Below are 19,544 nucleotides of genomic sequence, written 5' to 3'. Positions count from 1 at the left end.
CTAATTGAAACCCTTAACTTTCTGATTTCTGTTAATATTTGGTAAGAACAAGAAGTCTTTAAGCTTTTTTCTCTCCCTACTTCTTTGAATTATCAAGAAAAGGTTGTTATTTTTGTGGGCTATACTCTGTTTCCAGAAATAGGAACACTGTAGGAAGTTTGTTGATATGTTTTTGTGCTTGAAGCATTAAATGCTCCTACTTAGAAAATAATGGCCCTCAACATGATTCACAAAGCTTTTACTATATATTTTTTTATGTTTCTTTACCAGTGTGTTTTAAGTTAATTTTCTGATCTAATACTTTATAATTTATTTTAGTTTAAATGTTTTACGTTAGATTCTGAATAATTTGGATATTATTTAACTATTATGTGAAGTTATACATTAGAATTGAGAACATTATTGTACTTTTGTGAAAAACTTTTTAGTGTGTTATGTATTTGGTACTTAGTTTTGTAGTGTGTTTTTTTTTTAATCTTCATATATTACAGTACCTTGTAACATCATTTTGAATATGTTAAATCATCACTATAACAGTAGAGTTAGTGAAAGTGTCAGGGCCTTAAGACATACATATAGTAAGCCCTTGATTTTGTGGGCTTCAATTTAACAGACTTTGGATTTAAGGGACAAAATTTCCAGTCTGTATGTCATATGTGAAAATTAATACCCTATTAATTTTAAAATGCTTTTAACCGAGATTTGTTTATAATTAAATTACAGTTATTTTTTTAAATTAATTCACTGTTATTTTTAATACATTTTAGCGAATAGGCAAATGTTGGAAAAAACACTTTAGTAATTTCGCCAACATAAATATTACGTATCTACAACTATAGTCTACATTTTTAAATCCAAGAGTCACCGCTTCTAAACAGTGTTTGGGGCATGATTAGCACATGATCACACCACATTGTGTGTGCTAATTTGTTCTGTTGTTGTGTGGTGTGACTTTCTGCAGCACTTTTAATGTGTGCTGGCTGATGTTTCATGTGCACTAAGCCACGCCCCAGCCATGTGCCTTTGTTTACTGGAGATGACTGGGGAATGCACACATTTACTAGGTCTATTCAGTATAAATTTAAAATTACAGCAATACATATAGAAAACTTTTCTGTTTACTTAATTAAACTTTTCATGCATACTTAATTTTTGTTTATTGAACAAACAGAAGTAAAAACAGGTAAACTAATTTGTCAGTTTTTTAACATAATGCATTTGGAAATCCTCGTTTATTATATAATGGACTTACGACTCTAACAGACACCACCTCAGCCGAATTAGTTCGTTATAATGAGGTTTTACTGTACTATCTTTTTTCCTCAGTAATTGTCTTTGGTATCAGTCCCTTGCTTTTTACTTTTATTATTATTTTTTCCTTTCATTTCTATTTATGTTACCATCCATTACACTGGTGATTTTTTTTAAAGTATTACATTAGCTCCCTAACTTGTCTTCATTTCCTTCAATTTTTTATAACATGGCAATAGTTATTCTAAAGCATACCACTGAGTATATTTTTCTACTGTTCACAATGTTTCAATGCTTTCCATTGTCCACTAGTTCCTTAGTATCCTTCACAACCTATCCAGGCACCTTATTTATCCATCTATTCATTTATTTATTTAGGTATATTGAGTTTCTTCTATGAACCAGTCATTGTACTAGGCTCTGAGATCAAATGGTGAGCAAAAACAAGCAGGAGCTCTGCCTCCACAGGTCTAGTTTTGACAAAACAAGCATTAATAAATATGTCACATAGATAAGAGTGAAATTGCAATTGTTATAAATCCAACAAAAGGGAGGAATATGTGCTATGAGAGTTTACAATAAGGGTGCACTACATTTAGTCAAGGAGCTCATGGAAAGTTAAGATCTAAAGAGATGAGTAGGATTTACTACACAAAAAGTAGAAGGATACTTATACCAGGACAGAGAGATTGTACAAAGGCTTTTCCCCCAAAGGAAGTATGCTTAAGAATGAGGGATTGGGAGAAGGCTAAAGTGACTTAGACATAAAGAAGAGGAATTATTGTAAAAAATGGAAAAGAAGGTTGGTTGGGTTTGATACCACACAGTGGCTCTGAGGTCATCCTAAATAATGTTTTCAGTATAAAAGCAAGGGTTTTATTTGGTGGAAGACAAGTGGCTGTTGAAAGACCACTTAGGCAAGCATTGTTGCATTGGCCAAGGAATTTGGTGATGTTAGAAGAGATAGAAAGAAGCAAGTTTTAAGTGATACTTAGAAGGCTAAATCAACCAAATTTGCTGACATTTGGCGGTATAAGGAAAGGAAGATGACTTTTTATAAAACTGGATACGTATATTATGATGCCATTCACTGAGCTAGGAAATGTTGAAAGAGTACCATTTGGGTGGAGGAAAATTGTGAGTTCAGTTTTGAACGTGTTAGTTTGAGGAACCTTAGAGCCATTCAACAGGGACTATCAAGTAGGTAAATTATTTGACACTCGGAAGAAAAATCTAGGGTGGACATAGAAAATTTTAAAATATTATCTGAGTGTATATATCAACTGAAGCTGTGGGTAGGCGGGATGAGGGTGCAGGGGTCCTCAAACTTTTTAAACAGGGGGCCAGTTCACTGTCCCTCAGACCGTTGGAGGGCCGGACTATAGTTTAAAAAAAAAAACTATGAACAAATTCCTATGCGCACTGCGGGCCCAGGACGAGTCGGCTGCTAAGCAGGACAGGCAGCGGCACCCGGCGGGCCAGATAAATGTCCTCGGTGGGCCACATGTGGCCCGCGGGCCGTAGTTTGAGGACCCTTGGTTTAGAGCATAAATTGGCCAAGGCTTAAGACTGAGCCTTGAGGATGTGCAGCACTTAATGGCTAGGTATTGCAATTTGAGGGTTTGGGTGGAAGACAGAGGAACAGCCAGAGAAGAGGAGGAAAACCATGGAAGTACTTCAGCGTGAAAGCCAAAGAAAGAATGTATTTCTAAAAAGTGGTACATAGTTTTGAATGCTGCTGCAAAGCCAAATCTGAACAATTCCTATTCGTTTTTATGACTCCTTTGGCAACCTATTTCTATTTAACAAATCATCCTAAATTTTAGTGGTTTAAAACAACAGTTTATTATTTCTCAAGATTCTGTGGGTTGGCTTTATTCAGCTGGGGGCTGAGCTAGGGCTGGAACACCCAAGATAACCTTATTTATTTGTCTGGCCATTGCTGCTCACTGTTGTGTGGGTACTTTGCTTCTTGTCCCTGTGGCTTCTGTCTCTCCATGTGATCTGTCATCAGTCAATAGTCTAGTTCAAGCTTCTTTACATGGCAGCTGACTCCTAAGAGGTGACAACAAAGCTATGAGGCCTGTGTTAAGACTTAGGCCTGGAATACTTTCACCACACTCATCTACCACAATGACCAAAAAAAGATCATTGATGACTAATAGTGTGAGTTATTTTAGTAGAGTGAAAAGACGAGAAAATGACTAGCAGATGAAGAAAAATTCATTGTCATTCCTCTATATTTTCTCTAAACTTGACCCAAAGTAGGCTACTATTTTCTTAATGTTTCCGGTTTCTTTCCTTGCATGTTCCCTTTCCCTGAATGTTATTCCTCTATTTCCCCATATTAAATTTTTACACATTCTTAGAGGCTTTCCTAAAATCTTCAGTTTCTCTTCTTCTTTGTACTTAACCCTCCAGCAGTCCTGAATTTTCATTTAGGTTTTTATCCCATTGTTTGTTTTTTATTGTTTCTTCTCATGTTTTTTTTTATCATGATCTTCACTCTGTATATTCCCTATAATCTGCAATAGTTTATAGATTCTTAGTAAATTTTTCATTCTTTAAACTTACTCAGATGCTGTTTTTTCTGTGAGTCTTCCCTAGTTCATCCCCATATTACAATTATTTGTTTACATGTTCTTGAAGGTAGGAAATTAGTGTCTGACGTGTTACCTTTCATTAAATAATTCCTTTGTTATAGCTTGATTTGTGATCCCCATTCTTATTTTATAAAAGGCCTCTAATGATAATTAAAAATTGAATATTAATAATGACCTAATTACTTACTTGGTACTATGCCAAGTTCATTGGTATTAGCCAGTGCATTAAACTATAAAGAAAAATGATGGTTTGGTGTGTGAGGTAAACAAAATTTTGCAAGAAATATATGGTCATGTTCTTTGTATCTCTGAATAAGAGAAGAATTTATGAGGTTATATTTTGTGGGTCTAAGTGGAAGTATGCTCATATGCAAATTATCATTATGAGTACTGTACACTGAGCTAGATGGAATTGTTGTTATGGGTTCAACATATGGAATGGTTGTTTCTCCAGTCCTATTCTAGGTGTCAGGCAGTTTTGCAGCTCGTGTCTTTGTGTCCTCTATGTGAGGGCACATACAAGGGCCATAATTAGCTGCTTAGATACATAGGGAGAGAACAACACTTCCAGCTCTTGGAAATAGGACTAATTAGTTCTGTGATGTTCTGGTAATGTTTCGCATACAGGACCGTGGAATCCCTGTTTGTGTGTCTAATCCACATCAATATGTGTCTTGGATGGGGAGGGACACAGAGAGGTGCTTGTGCTCTGATTATAGCATTACTCTGCTCCTCTTGCTCTTGTACTTTCCTTATGCTGTGGGAATGGGAGGGGCCTCATGCTTTCATTTGACAGATACTATGAGGGGGAGGGGAGAGGGACATAGAAAACAATCAGATACCTTTCCTTGCCCTCTTTTAAAATGGTGGGATAGGCAGCCGGTAAATAGGTTATTAAAACAAGGTGGGAAGTATACTTATTAAAAGATGTATAATTTGAATTACTTCACAAATAGAACCAGTTGGCAGAATATCCAAGTGCAAGAAGACACCTCCAAAATGTTGGAATAAACCAGTCAATCCTGACATCTATGAAAAGCTCTGATATGATCATTATTCAGGAGCCCGTTAGGTTGTATGCCAGGAGAAATACGTTGGGTTCCTGATTTAAAGACATTTTAAATATAAATTTTTTAAATCTTCTTTTGCTGTTAATTGACTTCTATTTTTTACATTTTGTAAGTTTAAAAAGTAAATAATGTATAAGAATCCTCATTAGCAGAGGTTTTATAATAGTTTCTCTTAAAGTGAGCTTGCTAAAACTTTTATCTCCAATCTTGTTTATTTGGCTTGATATAATCCTTATTAAATCCTGAAATAATGCCATGTTTATGGTAGGTGCTTAATAAATCTATGTATATAAAAGCCTAAGCGACCGTCTGACAGATAGCTATTATGCGCAATGACCACCAGGGGGCAGACGCTCTGACCGGTAGCTATGATGTGCACTGAACACCAGGGGGCAGAAGCTCAATGCAGGAGCTGCCAAGTTGCAGTGACTTGGCAGCTAAGGTTCTCTGTTGACACACCCAGAACCAGAGAGGAGGGAGCCCGATTCTGGGGTGTGTCACCCGAGAACAACCCGGGACCCCTCAGGGGATGTCAGAGAGCCAGTTTCAGCACAATCCCTGCAGGCCAGGCCAAGGGACCCCACCTGTGCACGAATCTGTGCTCCGGAACTCTAGTAACTAAATAATTAAAATTTAAGTTGAGCCTTAGTCCAGTCTTAGCAAAGTCACGAATAATTAGGGTCTGAACCATAATCAAACATAAAACAAATAAAGGGAAAATTGTACTTTTATATGTACAGAAAGTTTGAGCATACCTAATGATAGACTATCACCTACCTAATCTGCCCTTTGTTTTTTATGCCTATGGAGAAATAAATTTTACTCTTTTTTAAAAGTAAGTTCAAGAAAGACTCATAGGTGAAAGGGCAATAAGATAGATCTCCAAAGGAAAGCAGGAAAAATAGTCTTCCTAAATTTAAGTTGGAGCTACATTTCCTTTTCTGTTAGCTGTTAAGATAATTGCTTAAGATATCTGGACTGTGGTATCAATAAAATTAATTATTTTAAATAATGTAGAGAAACCTCAATTGTATTCAAGTAAAAAGTAAAACTTTGTTAGTATAGACAATAATTTTCTTCGCTTATTAGTCCGTTTAGATTGAAGCTTTGCCAAGTATAATCTTATGAAAACCCCAATGAAGACCAATATCATAGTTATGGGAAAATTATTGTACTACTGAATTACACATGATTTATCCAATTCTTAAAATTCTCAGTTTTCCTTAGATTCTCTAAACTTGAATCATGTATTTTCCAAACAGATGTCTCCTGACATACAATCTGATATTACAGCTTGCCTCTAAAATGGGGATAATAATAGTACCTACCTCATTGATTTGTTATAAATATATGAAAAGATCATAGAATGGTGCTTGGCACATAGTGAGCCCTCAATATGTTAATTATTGTTTAATTTTATTGTTACTACCCATGTACTAGAGAATGGGAAGAAACCAGCAAAAGGGAGAAAAGTGTATTGCTGCCTCTTTCCATTGGATAAAAGAGTAACTGGTGGGAAAGCATAGAATTGTGCTTTATAAAAACAGACAAGCAATCTAAAATGTTAATAATATTAATTAGTGGCTTAAAATTAATAGATTGATTCAGAAGTCTGTGATCTGAATTTTTTTTCCCCTTAAAGTGGTCACTTTTATAATTAAAGTTTCTTTCCATTAAATAGAATTAGTGTTTTTTTTCTTTCTTTTTTTATCATTTGTAAGTAGGAATTATAATACTATCTGTGAAACTATGTATATAGAGGGTTTAGAACACTGTCTGCCATATACATGCAGTCCTTGGGTTACGTTGGACTCGATGTGTGTCGTTTCGTGGTTACGTTGCCATCTCCCATTTATTTATAAAAAAAAAAAGTTCCGTCATTTCATTGTATGTCCATATGTGCTTTATGTTTTTTATTATTTATGTACCACAAGTAAAGGTCAGGAATTGTTATCTTTCTTTTAAATTTTTTTTACTGTTTCACTTTATTACTGCTGTGTATGTGCTCCATGTGAGTGATGTAGGTGCTTATGTAGGTTATGTAGGTGGGTTCCGACTTATGGTGAAAATCGCGTTATATCGCGCTGTAGGAACGATCTCTGACATAACCCGAGGACCTACTGTAATAGTAAGTTTGTGGTTGTAATTAATGACTAATTTTTTTAGCATTATTAGTTTAGACACTTAAATTTCATACTAAAGTTTCCTGCAATTAAGTTTCAGAGAATAGCTATTATAAAACTATTTTCCTATCAACTGTTTAGAAATAAAAATCCTAATAAATATCTTGATAGCCAGAACTGTGATTTTCTTTGTTTTTAATAAAAATATTTTTTGTTAATTTTAGAGAGAAAGGAAGGAGGGGGGGAGAGAGAGAAAAACATCGATTGGTTGCCTCCCATATGTACTTGGACCAGTTCTGAATGCACAACTGGGCATGTGTCCTGACCAGGAATTAAATGGTAACCTTTTGGTGCACAGAATGGTGTTCAAAGAACTAGCCACATCGGCCAGGGTGCCATACTGTGATTTTTTTTCTTCTTCTTTCTGTTTGTTATATTATTGTTAAACACATCTCTAAAACAGATTCCTTTAGGAACATGAAACTTTTCATCAGAACTCTTTAAGTAATGGGACCATATTTTTCTTATGCATCTTTAAATCTCCAGAGTCTCAACATACCTAATATTTGGTAGGTGTATAAAAAATGAGTGGAAGCAGGCATAATTTTCAGGGAAATAGTCTATCCTCTTGCAGTATATTTTAATAGATAATCAAGTAGAACTTTGTTAGAGTTCTTATAAATGTCTGAGTATTGGGGTTAGTGATTATATCTGATTTACCTTTTATTGAGTTGAGATGTGTATGAAGTTTTCTTGGGTTTTGTATAAAATAATGACATTGTCATAAAAGAGGTATAGATTATTCAACTACTTGAATAATTTACTGGCTTTCTACAGTTTTTTCCATATTAATACTATTTTAGGTAAGAATAATTGATAAAAATTTCTGCATATTTACCTGACATACAATTAGTTGTATGTTACAGATTTTTAAAAATTCAAATGAAACAGAACATTGCAGATAGTGAAGGTGTAGTTTCCTTTGTTCCTCTACTCAGTTTTACTCTGTTCCTCTTCCCCATCCCAGAAGCATCAATTACCATGAATTTGGTGTGTAGCCTTCCAGTTTATGTCTCACTACATGTATATATTATACATATATAAGACTATACTAGGTAATTATTTAACAGTACCTATGGATGCTAGTCTGTGTACCATTTTGCCTTGTGCCTTCTTTTTCATCTCATATTTGTTTGGATCCAGAAATAAACTCACATTTGTATAGTCAACCAATTGAAGATAATGTGATGTTCCAGAGCAGCAGAGAAAGGATGGTCTTTTTAAAAAAACAGGGCTACATCTGCCCGTGTGGCTCAGTTAGTTGAAGTGTAGTTCGAGAGATTTGATCTCCATTTGGGGTGCATACAGGAGGCAACTGCTCAATGTTTCTCTCTCTCTCCCTTTCCTTCCCCCTCCTTGTCCCACTTCCCCTCTGTCTTTCACCACTTCCCTTTCCTTCTTTTTCTACCCCCTCCTTCTCCACTCCTTTCCCTCCCTACCCCCTCCCTCTCCATTCCTCTTTCTCTAAATTCAGTAAAAACACATCCTCAGGTGAGGATTAAAACCAAAAACCAAAAATGAGGCTATGGGAATTGGATATCCATTAGAGAGAAAAAAATCTACCTTTACCCCTACCTCATATCATATAGTAAACCCAATTCTGAATACATTTCAGGTTTAAATATGAGAAAATAATAAAGCTTTTAGTAGAAAATAGAACATTTTCATGATTGTAGACACAAAAGTATTGTACTAACCATGAAAGGAAAAATATAACAAATTCTATTTATCAAAAGATACCACTGAAATAATGAAAGAGGTCACAATGTGGGAGAAGATATTTGTAATGCCTATATCCAAACAAAGGACTCATGTAGAATCTAAATATATAAAAGCCTAAGCGATGAAATGACCTGTCGCTATGACGTGCACTGAACACCAGGGGGCAGACGCTCAACACAGGAGCTGCCCCCTGGGGGTCAGTGTGCTCCCACAGCGGGAGCGCTGCTCAGCTGACCAACCCGTCCTGGCAGCCACCAGCCCAACTGCAGCCATTCACTTCCTCAGTAGTCCTGCAGGTCCAATCCCCGGAGAATGGTCCAGGCACTGACAGACCAGCACTGCCAGCATGATCCTGACAGTACTGCTGGCCTCCTGGAAGTTGGCCTTGGGCACTGTGGCTGTTTCCCTTCCCTTGACACTTCACAAGGAAGCAACAATATAAAAGCTGCCACCAGGTGGCTCCCGACAAGCATCGAGAATGTCAGCGGGATGGATCCGGATCTTGGGCCCACAAGGGCATCCCACTGCCCACCCGGAGGCCCTGTTGCGCTCCCCCCCCCCCCCGCCCCCGCTTGGAACCCCACCTGTGCATGAATTCGTGCACCTGGCCTCTAGTATATTAATAATCCTTCAAATCAATAATAAAATGGTAACTCAATTTTTAAAAAGTAGGCAGAAATTAATAAGCACTTCATGAAAGAGCATAGCAAAATGGCCAAGAAATGAATGAAAGGTGTTCAGCTTCTATAGATTTCAGGGAAATTAAAATCCCACTGAGACTCCACTACACACACACCAAAATGGCTAAAATGAAAAAGACAGCCAAACTAAATGTTGGTGAAGGAGATACGGAACAACTGGTATTCTTGGTCACTGCTGGTTGGAGTATAAATTGGTACAACCATGTTGGAAAACTGGCAGTATGTAATAACATTTAATATGCAATTAGAGTGACAAAATTTACTTTCTTGCAAATGCTTTGGAAATGTATTTTTTGTATAAAATGAAGCATATTTAAATTATTAACTGTGGAGATGTTTAGGACTGCTGCAGTGTAATAGAAAAAGTACAGACTCATACCCAGGAGGCCAAAATCATTTCTTTTCTCTGAGACCCATTTTTTTTTAATCTAGAAAATAGGAATAAAAAGGGTGGTTTTGATGATGAAATGATGATTTGAAAACAGTCCATCACTTGGTGGATAGTTGAATTAAAATCTGAAAAACATTACAGTTCCAGATTTCTTTCAATTGAGATCTTCAGAGAAGAGCTTAAGAAAATTGAAGTAACTATCTCATGTGCTATTTTAGTTATATCTGCTAATGCTTTTGGGCTTGTTTTTTGAGTGATAGGACACTCATGATGTAGTTTTAATACAATTGTAATTAATGTGGCCTTTTGGGAAAAGTAGCGTGTGGAAATCTTATTGTTTTTTTCCCCCCTTACTTTCAGCTCCATTTACCTCTTAATTCTCCTTTGCCTGGAAGTGAATTGACCAAGGAACCTTTTCGTTGGGATCAGAGACTCTTTGCATTAGTGTTGCGGTTGCCTGGCACCATGTCAGTAGAATCAGAACAGTTGACAGGTGTGCCTTTAGATGACTCTGCAATCACACCAATGTGTGAAGTGACAGGCGGTAAGTTTTTTGCTGGCAGTAATTTAGTGACTTAAAGCAGAGTTTACCTGAATGTTTTAAAATGTACATTTCAAAAACTCCATGTTTGTTTTTGTCTAACAAGTTATAATACTAGTAATTAGTAGTCACATACAGTTTTAAAACTATATTGATGAAGGTCTGTGTGTTGATTTGAATAGGATATGAATACTTTTGGATCTAATAATGAATGGTAATTTTTTCTGCCCATATAGAAAGTGCTGGTATTTGAAGTTGTTAAACTTATTTTTGTATCTAAAAGATTGCCAATGATTTACAAATGTCATGGAATTATTTTTTGTGAAAAATGTTTTGAGAATCATATCAATATCCATTATGCATGTAATGATTAATGCCTGGTTAAATGCAGTTTTCCCCAGAGGCAAAAGAGGAAGCTAGATGTGTTAGAGGAAACACAGGTAGTAAGGTCATACCCAGCTAGTCCAGGTACTCAATATGCTAAGTTAACATTAATAAAACTCTTGAAACAGAACATGTAATAGACTCAGAACTTCTTTATTGTGGAATTGGCTAACAGGTGGAATAATTCATATAAGTATGTATTGAGTACCTAGTGTGTACCAAGCACTGTTCTATGACTTCAGTAGTGAATATCACAGACATAGTAGTCTTGCTTTCACGGAGCATTTTAGTTCTTATTGAAGGAATTTAACAGTAAAATGTCCAAGTCTGGCATACCACTATTTCACCTGTGTCAGGGACCTGTGGCATAGTCTCTAGACACAGTTGGTGGTACTTTATTGAGATTCCTCCATAGCCAGCTATATAAGTTAAAGACAAATATAAGGTCTAATTGATACTTTAGATGCCTTCTAAAATTTCACGGGTGTTGGACATGTGCAAAATTCACAGACAAAAAGGGTATGTGAAGTAGGAAGTTGTTATTCTATTACTAAATGTTCTCATTTAATAGAAGTACTTTTTCGTGAACGCATATAATGCCTTCACAATTTAATTTACAAAAGAAAAAAAGACGTGTGCACACAATTTAAAGGGAATCCTCTCTGTCATCTAAATTTGAAGAATCACTGCTAACAATTCTCTGTGCATGGATAATATTTTTCAGTGACAGCCCTAATTGTTTCTGTGGGTGGATGCACATTTGTATTCAGGAAATACTAGTTTTCAGCCTTGCTAAACTCCTGATTTTTTTTTTTAACTCTAGGTTTTTTACTTAACAGATTGAAGAAGGGCATTGAAGCTGTAATTGAGACATTCTCACTTTGGAAATTCCTTACTATAAATTACTTAGTTTGAACTTAGAATTGTGGTAAAGTTATGGGACTACATGTACTATAACTTTGACTTCTAGCATCAAGAATATTCAGAGGGTGAAATGAAGTGAGTGGTATAATCAGAAAGGGTCTGAAAAGAACCTAAGACCTCATGTAGTAGTTAACATCCTTGCCTTTGGGCAGTAATATACTAAAGTTATGTTGTTTATTCTTTGAAAGGAACATCTCCAGAGGAGAAGATTCCGAAGTCACCCTTGGTAATATCTCTTAATGACCCAGAAACCTTAGTTAGTTAAGAAATGAGGAAGCTTTTCCCAAATATACATCCTGAAGTACTAGTTTTATTTCCCTCTTTCCATTATCTTGCTAGCAATAATGGGAAGTGGCTCAAATGCTTTTCATATCTATGTATATAAAACCCTAAGTGACCGTTTGACCGGTCACTATAACACGCACTGATCACCAGGATGCAGATGCTCAATGCAACAGCTGCCCCCTGGTGGTCAGTGCGGCATTGGCGGCAGGCTCAGTAGGGCCAGGATGAGCGGGAGTGGCACGGTGCCTGACTCGGGCTCCTCCCCAGCCGCCTGCCGCTTTGCGCAATACTACATCTCTCGGGGTATGTTGGACTGCCGGTTTCAGCCCAGCCCCCCAAATTGGGCCAAAACCGGCGGTCAGACATCCCCCAAGGAGTCCCGGATTGCGAGAGGGTGCAGGCCAGGCTGAGGGACCCACCGGGCCTCTAGTATCTCAATAATATGTTTTCTTATTTTTCACTAAAGTTTTGAGGATTAAAATATCAAAAAGGTAGAAAGAACAGAAAAGCTAATATCCATTTGTATTGCACTATGTAATACGTAATCACTAATTCTTGTGCACTTTTTCTTGTGCATTTTTAAAGACTTAATGATATGAGTAGCGTGTATACATTTATTTTTCCCATTGTAGAATAATTCATGTTCATTGAGGAAAAAATTGGAAAGAATTGCCTGTGTTGCCAAAATAATGATTAATATTTTGTTATATTTTTTATGTATGCTTTTAAAAAAATTTGTAATTGTCGTAAGCATTTTTCTTTAACGTAATTAATGAGCACCCACTCTATGACAAATAACTATTCTTTTTAAAAAATTTTTTTGTTTATTGATTTTAGAGAGACAGGGAGAGAGACATTGATTTGTTCCAATGCACTTATTGATTGATTTTTTAAATATATATATAATTATTGATTTCGGAGAGGAGAGGAGAAGAGAAGATAGAAACATCAATGACGAGAGGAAAATCATTGATTGGCTGCCTCCTGCTTGTCTCCTACTGGGGATCGAGCCAGCAACCTAGGCACGTGTCCTTGACTGGAATCGAACCTGGGACCTTTCAGTCTGCAGACCAATGCTCTATCCACTGAGCCAAACCAGCTACGGCCAAATAACTATACTTGATGCTGGGAATACAGCAGGAACAATAGTCAGAAAGCTTACATTTTGGGACTGTCTGACATGAAAGCATTTAAAATGAATAAATATTATTGTAGGGAGTGATTATTGTGAAGAAAAAAATAGGGTAAGGGTTTAGAGAGTAACTTGAGAAAGACAGTGAATATTCTTGGGAAGTCTTCTGAGGAGGTGCCCCCATTTTTTTTAAACCATATACCTAAGGAATATGCTTACTCCCGTTTGAATCACTTTGAAATATTGCTTATCCTTGAAGATTGTTATCATGTGTAAAGAAGTAAACAAAACAACAGTTTTAAAAATAAACTACATTTGCATATCTCTAACCTTGAAGTTAATGTCACTTGTTTGAATAGAAATTAAATCAGCCCTGGTGTGTCTTAAAAATATTAATCTGGCTAAAATTATTGTTACAGCATGTTCATCCACCCTCATTTTTTTCAATTAAGGTGTAATTGACATACAACATTATGTTATTTCAGTTATACAACATAAGTGAGTTAATATTTGTATATGTTGAGAAATGATCACCACAACAAGTGTAACATATGAGTAGAGATCTGAATAATGAGGTAAAGGAAGATCTGCAGAAGAAATAGTAAGGGAAGGAGCATGCTCTGTATTTTCAGAGCAACAGGAAGGATGATGTTACTAGAGCTTACATGGGAAGAAGTAGAGAGTAACAGGTGTAGAGACATAGGCAAGGACCAAATATTGAATATCCTTTTAGGTCATAATAAATATTTTCTATTTTCCTACTGCAACGAGAAGCCATTACAGGTCTTTTTATAGGAGGCGACATCTGATTTCTATTTCTGCAAGATCACTTCAGTTCGTAGATGAAAATATACTGTAAAGTAGCCAGAATTGAAGCAGGGACTAGTAAGAGATGACTGTACTTTGGTTTTAAAGTGCTAGGTTTGGAGGTGATAAGGAGATCTGATGCAAAGGAGAACCGAGGATAAGGACAATGAGGGAAGAAGGAATCAAGGATGATTCCTAAATTATCCAGTTGGCCTGAACAAGGGGACGTGAATGGACTTGTATGAGTACACTGGGGAGAAGCAGGTGTCGGGGAGGCAGGGGGATGATATCAAATAAAAAAATGCCTAAGACATGTCAGTGGAAGTATCGAGGATGAAAAGCATTTCATAAAAATTGTAAGACAATTTTCTAGAGTAAATCAGTTTAACTTAGCCTCTGTTAAGGACTGTTGCCCAACTTAGAAATGTTTCTTTTGTTTCTCTGTTATACTAAAATGCTAAGTCTAATAGAATTCTGTGGGAAAGTTATATATATATTTTTCACTTTACTGCCTTCAGGTTCCTATATTTAGATTTTATTTTAATTTTGGTGCATTCTACATAACCACAAGTGAGCCAGCTTTTTGGCTTGAAGGTGTGTGTTTTCTGCACAAATATAATTAGTGATCTTAGAAACTTTATGCTTCAAAGTATCATACATTCCAAGGGGTGAGTTTTTACATAGAGAATAAGAGAAACATTCTGTAGGATATAGGCTCACTTCGTAAAGATGACAAAATTTGCTATTTCTCTTTAACTTTCAAAAGAACTAATGGATTTTTGTTATTTGCCAAGTGACTCAAGTTATTCACACTCTAGTTTATTCACTTTTTCTCTAATTTTTGTTAAACATCTTTGTTAGTAATTTTATTTCATACTAAGATCATAACTCATTTACTTACATTTTTCTAATCAGTTAATTGATGACACAGGTTAGGGAGTAGAGAGAATTCCCACAATTTCACACTTAAAAACTTTTGTTTTTTAATGGCATCTTAGGAATATGCTTAAGTTTCATGAAACAAGATATTCAACCTTTATACTATAGTCTTCTACATACTTTGTGTGTTAAGATGGTTAGCCTCTTAATGTATTGTTTTATGTACATTTTTAAATTGCCCGAGAAAAAATAATTTACTAATTCTTTCTGTTAAGTGTGACTCCATATAGATATTCTGTTTTAAATATTGATTTCAAATTAACATCATGATTTCCGGAGAACAAAGCATACCCAGATTAAAGTTTCTAATACTCTAAGGATTTGAATCTTAGCTGTACTAGTGTACTAACTTGGATAAATTAGTTAAACTCTGTGTACTTTAGTTTTCTTATTCCTTATTGGGAGAAAGTAGTCCAACCATTGTGGCCAGGATTAAATAAATTAATATGATGATTAGAATGGTGCCAGGCACATAGACACTCTGTAATTGGTAGGTATTTTTATGATTCCGACTATCATTATTGTACAACGATTAAGTTATTTGTTATATGATACTTGCTTTCTAAGTAAAGCTGACTCTGAGGATTTGAATCATACTGCTGCCTAATGTTCTCTTTTCTGAATAGCCTTTAGCAAATCACATGCTAAATATAAATTGATGTGGGTAATTTGGTATGTCAGATACAATGATATTGTCTTATCATTCAACCAACATTATATGTTTGGTTGAATTGTTGAATTTGTAAAATTCCATATTCTCATTGCAAATTATGTTGTAAGATGTTTAAAGGTTGTTTTAGTTGTTAGCTTTTCAGTATTGGTCAGTATTAACATATATAATAGAAGTATGGTACAAGTTAAATATGTAATTATAAATTTTATAGTAGTCACATTAAAGAGAAACAGGTGAAATTAATTTTAATAATATCTGAATTCAATATATATAAGATATTATTTCCACGTGAAATCTATATTTAAAATTGTTGACATTTTATGTAATTTTCATATGAAGACTACAAAATCAGGTGTATATTTTATACTTAATGTACATCTCAATTTGGACTAGCCATATTTTTAGTTTTCAATAGCCATGTGTGGCCAGTGACCACATAATGGGATAGCACAGGTATAGATATACTGAAAATTTCTGTTTAAGGGATCCTTTTATTAGTGTTTTTTTCTTAATTACTAGCATTTTAATGCTTCTGAACTAAAAATCCTATAGATTCAAAAGGGAAATTGATGTAAGATAGGTAATTTTCAAGCATGTAAGCCAAATTAAATTTAGAAAAGCACATGCTACCACTTATATATTAAAGAGACGTAATTCCCAAGTATGTGAACCAAGTGAAATTCAGAAAAGCAAAGGCTGCTGTCTGTATATTAAAATGCAAATATTTAAAATAAGCAATAACTGTCAGCAGATCAATTAAGTAAGTGATCTATGTGCTTAGCATTAATTTTATTGATAATACTTGTTAAACAGGAGTAAGGTTTTGGGGGAGTTAGATCCTAGATGCTGTGTATGTACTAGTATAGTAAAGATAAATTAATTGTATTGGGTAACAGTTGGAGATAGTTTTTTATGTCTATATTTTTGAAATCACACTTTATATAATATATAAGTAAAATATGACATTTTTATTGTGGTTTGTTCTTAACGAGATTTCTATTTTCCATGTACCCATAATTGGAAGGAAAAAATTTATAGACTCTCAGGACATGGAATTGTTGGTTTATTGAAAATTACTATTTTGTTCATTCTTGCATAAGATAATGAAATAAGTCAAGCTTTCCCATTGAACTTTTGTTAATCAATATACTGTCAGAAAACCCACTATTAAGGAATTTCTACAACTGACTAGTTCACTTTATTTTATTTTATTTTTTTAAATCTCAGGTCGCTCTTACTCTGTATGTTCTCCAAGAATGCTTAATCAGTGTCTGGAGTCCTTGGTGCAGAAAGTGCAAAGTGGAGTGGTAATAAACTTTGAAAAAGCAGGACCAGATCCTTCCCCTGTAGAAGGTATTATCACACTTTTCTTATAGACATTCTAAATTTGCTGTATTAGTTATTCAACTAGAATTGAAAAATAAGAGCCATAGACCTTTTTAAGCATTTATAGATGAGCAACCTCATATTTCCTTTTTAATATTATAATGTTGTCTCTCTCCTGTATATATGCTTCTTCTATGTCCCTTAATTCACAGGAGCGAACTCTAGGTGTTTACTTAATTCCTTAGCACTATTTTTTCTAAGGATCAAACTGGCCAGAACCAAATGGTTTATGTAGTTCCAAACACGAGGAACCAGCCTTTATCATTAAGCTGGATTATTTAACTCCAGCTAAGCTCCACCTAGCTTTATTCCAATATTCTATGATCATGAACTATTTATATTAGAAGGTATAAGAAGTTACCTTAGAACCAATGGACAACTATTACATCTGGAACCTCTGCATTATACAATGGAGCTTGTAACAAGAATTAGAAGGTTATTAATGACACTAGGCAGAGGTGATCCACAGAGTGGGAGAAGAGAAAGGTCATAGAGATGAAAAAATGGGTATCCTCAGAGGGGGATTATAGGAAAGGAGAAGACAGTTAAGATTATATAAATTGTATCATTGTTTCTGTTTTTTAAATTTTTAATTGAATTGTTAGGCATGGAATGTATTTATATTATTTTAGTACGTAGCTTAAAGTTAGGCACTAAACAAATGTTTAGTTGAAAAGAGTTGCTATTTTGGTAGAATTATTTCAGATTAAAGGTAGGTACTTCAAATCTGGATTTGCATATTAAGTTTTTCTTTAGTTATTAGGCTTTAGTTAAAATGATTACTTTTTTAGCAATACTTATCTAGTATTTCCTAAGCCAACCACAATGATGAAGATATTGAGTATTTGCCTTTATCATCTGGTGGGGGAAACATATCATTCATTAAATAACTATTTACCATGAAGTATGTTTTACATATTCTTATTGGGCAAGCAAATGATACTGTGAGCCCTCCTTTTAACTGCTGAACTCATAGTTTGCATTTGCAGACTTTACTCTCTAGTGAATTTTAATGTCATGTAAATGTTAAGCAGTCGTGATAGTATTGTACCATTTAAGAAAACTAGGCAAATTCAGAATTGAACAAGTATTGGGACATTTTTATTAAGTAATAATAGATATAATTGAACTTTTGATACTTTCCCCCCTTAATGATATATGCTTTTTTTATGTCAATTTCTTTGCTATAGATGGGCAGCCAGATATATCAAGGCCTTTTGGATCTCAGCCTTGGCATAGCTGTCACAAACTCATATATGTCAGGCCAAATCCCAAAACTGGGGTTCCTATAGGTCATTGGCCTGTTCCAGAGTCTTTTTGGCCAGATCAGAATTCTCCAACATTAGTAAGTACCAGAGAAACTGTGACTTTGTAATAGTAGCCATTTAGTTGTTTTTCATACTTAGTTTTACTATTATCAGTTAAATGTGTGGCTAGTTTACAGGAATTAGACAGATGTTCAAAGTGCTATGATAAGCTATTAGTTGCTTTAGTATACTGTATTGTTTGTTATGTATAATGGAAAAAAAGGCATCTGTTTTCTTTAGAATCTAATACTATGATTATGTTTTTATTATTAGCATCTGGGTACAGAATCATAAATATAAGCAGTTTCTCTTTGGACTCTGAACATAATGTAACATAAAGATTTATCTTGGAGACATAATTTGGAACTTAAGTGAAGGCTTCCACAATAATTTTGATAGTTTGCTTTCAATCTTTTAGGAGTTAGTCTTACAAATTCATGTTGACTTGCATGGTTTTAGTTATATTCAGTGTTGTCAGTCTTGAGATTTAAGGTAGAAAAGATTTTCTGGTCTTGTTTATATGAATTATTATTATTTAAAATATATTTTTATTGATTTCAAAGAGGAAGGGAGATGGAGAGAGAGAAAGAAAACATCAATGATGAGAGAGAATTATTAATTGGCTGCCTTCTGCACCGGGGATTGAACCGTGACCTCCTGGTTCATAGGTCGACACTCGACCACTGAGCCACACCAGCAGGGCTACATGAATTATTTTTTAGAAACAGTGAGACTTGCCATAGCTAAGTGGCTATGTGGATAGAGTGTGGCTAAGTGGATAGAGTGTCGGCCTGCAGACTGAAGGGTCTAGGGTTAGATTCCGGTCAAGGGCACACACCTCTGTTGCAGGCTCCTCCCCGGCCTGGGCCCTGACCCAGGCTTGTGCAGGAGGCAGCTAATCAATGTGTTTCTCTCACATCAATATTTCTCTCTGTCTTTCCCTCTCTTCCATTCTCTCTAAAAATCAAAGGAAAAATATCCTTGGGTGAGGATTAAAAAAAAAGAAACAATGGGGCTTATTGAATGATTTATATGAATTACCAGTGTTCACGGTATGGTTTTTCTAATAATAGGGTAAATTTTATACAAAACAATCTAATCTTGTTAATATATTTTCTTTCACATTAGTATATTTTTCTAGTATTTGAGGGCATCATGGCTATTTTGTGGGAGAGCATGACATGTTACCCTTAGAAGATAAGAATTATATTTTTTATTACTTTGAAGATAATTATATTTCAGATA

At 35.1% G+C, this 19,544-nt stretch overlaps 1 protein-coding gene across 4 annotated transcripts in view; it reads left to right on the top strand.

Moving 5' to 3' along the window:
- Window positions 1-19,544, top strand: part of INTS6 (integrator complex subunit 6) — a 104,383-nt gene that overhangs the window by 48,793 nt on the left and 36,046 nt on the right. For all 4 annotated transcript variants that reach the window (XM_080662904.1, XM_080662905.1, XM_080662906.1 and 1 more), the window contains 3 exons: window positions 10,282-10,465; window positions 16,834-16,959; window positions 18,183-18,337. In XM_080662904.1, coding sequence (XP_080519030.1) covers window positions 10,282-10,465; window positions 16,834-16,959; window positions 18,183-18,337 — 465 coding nt within the window. The remainder of the gene's footprint in view (window positions 1-10,281; window positions 10,466-16,833; window positions 16,960-18,182; window positions 18,338-19,544) is intronic.

The sequence above is a fragment of the Plecotus auritus genome, assembly GCF_963455305.1.
Source record: "Plecotus auritus genome assembly, chromosome: 3".
Taxonomy (NCBI): Eukaryota; Metazoa; Chordata; class Mammalia; order Chiroptera; family Vespertilionidae; genus Plecotus; species Plecotus auritus.
This window is presented reverse-complemented; position numbering and strand designations above follow the sequence as displayed.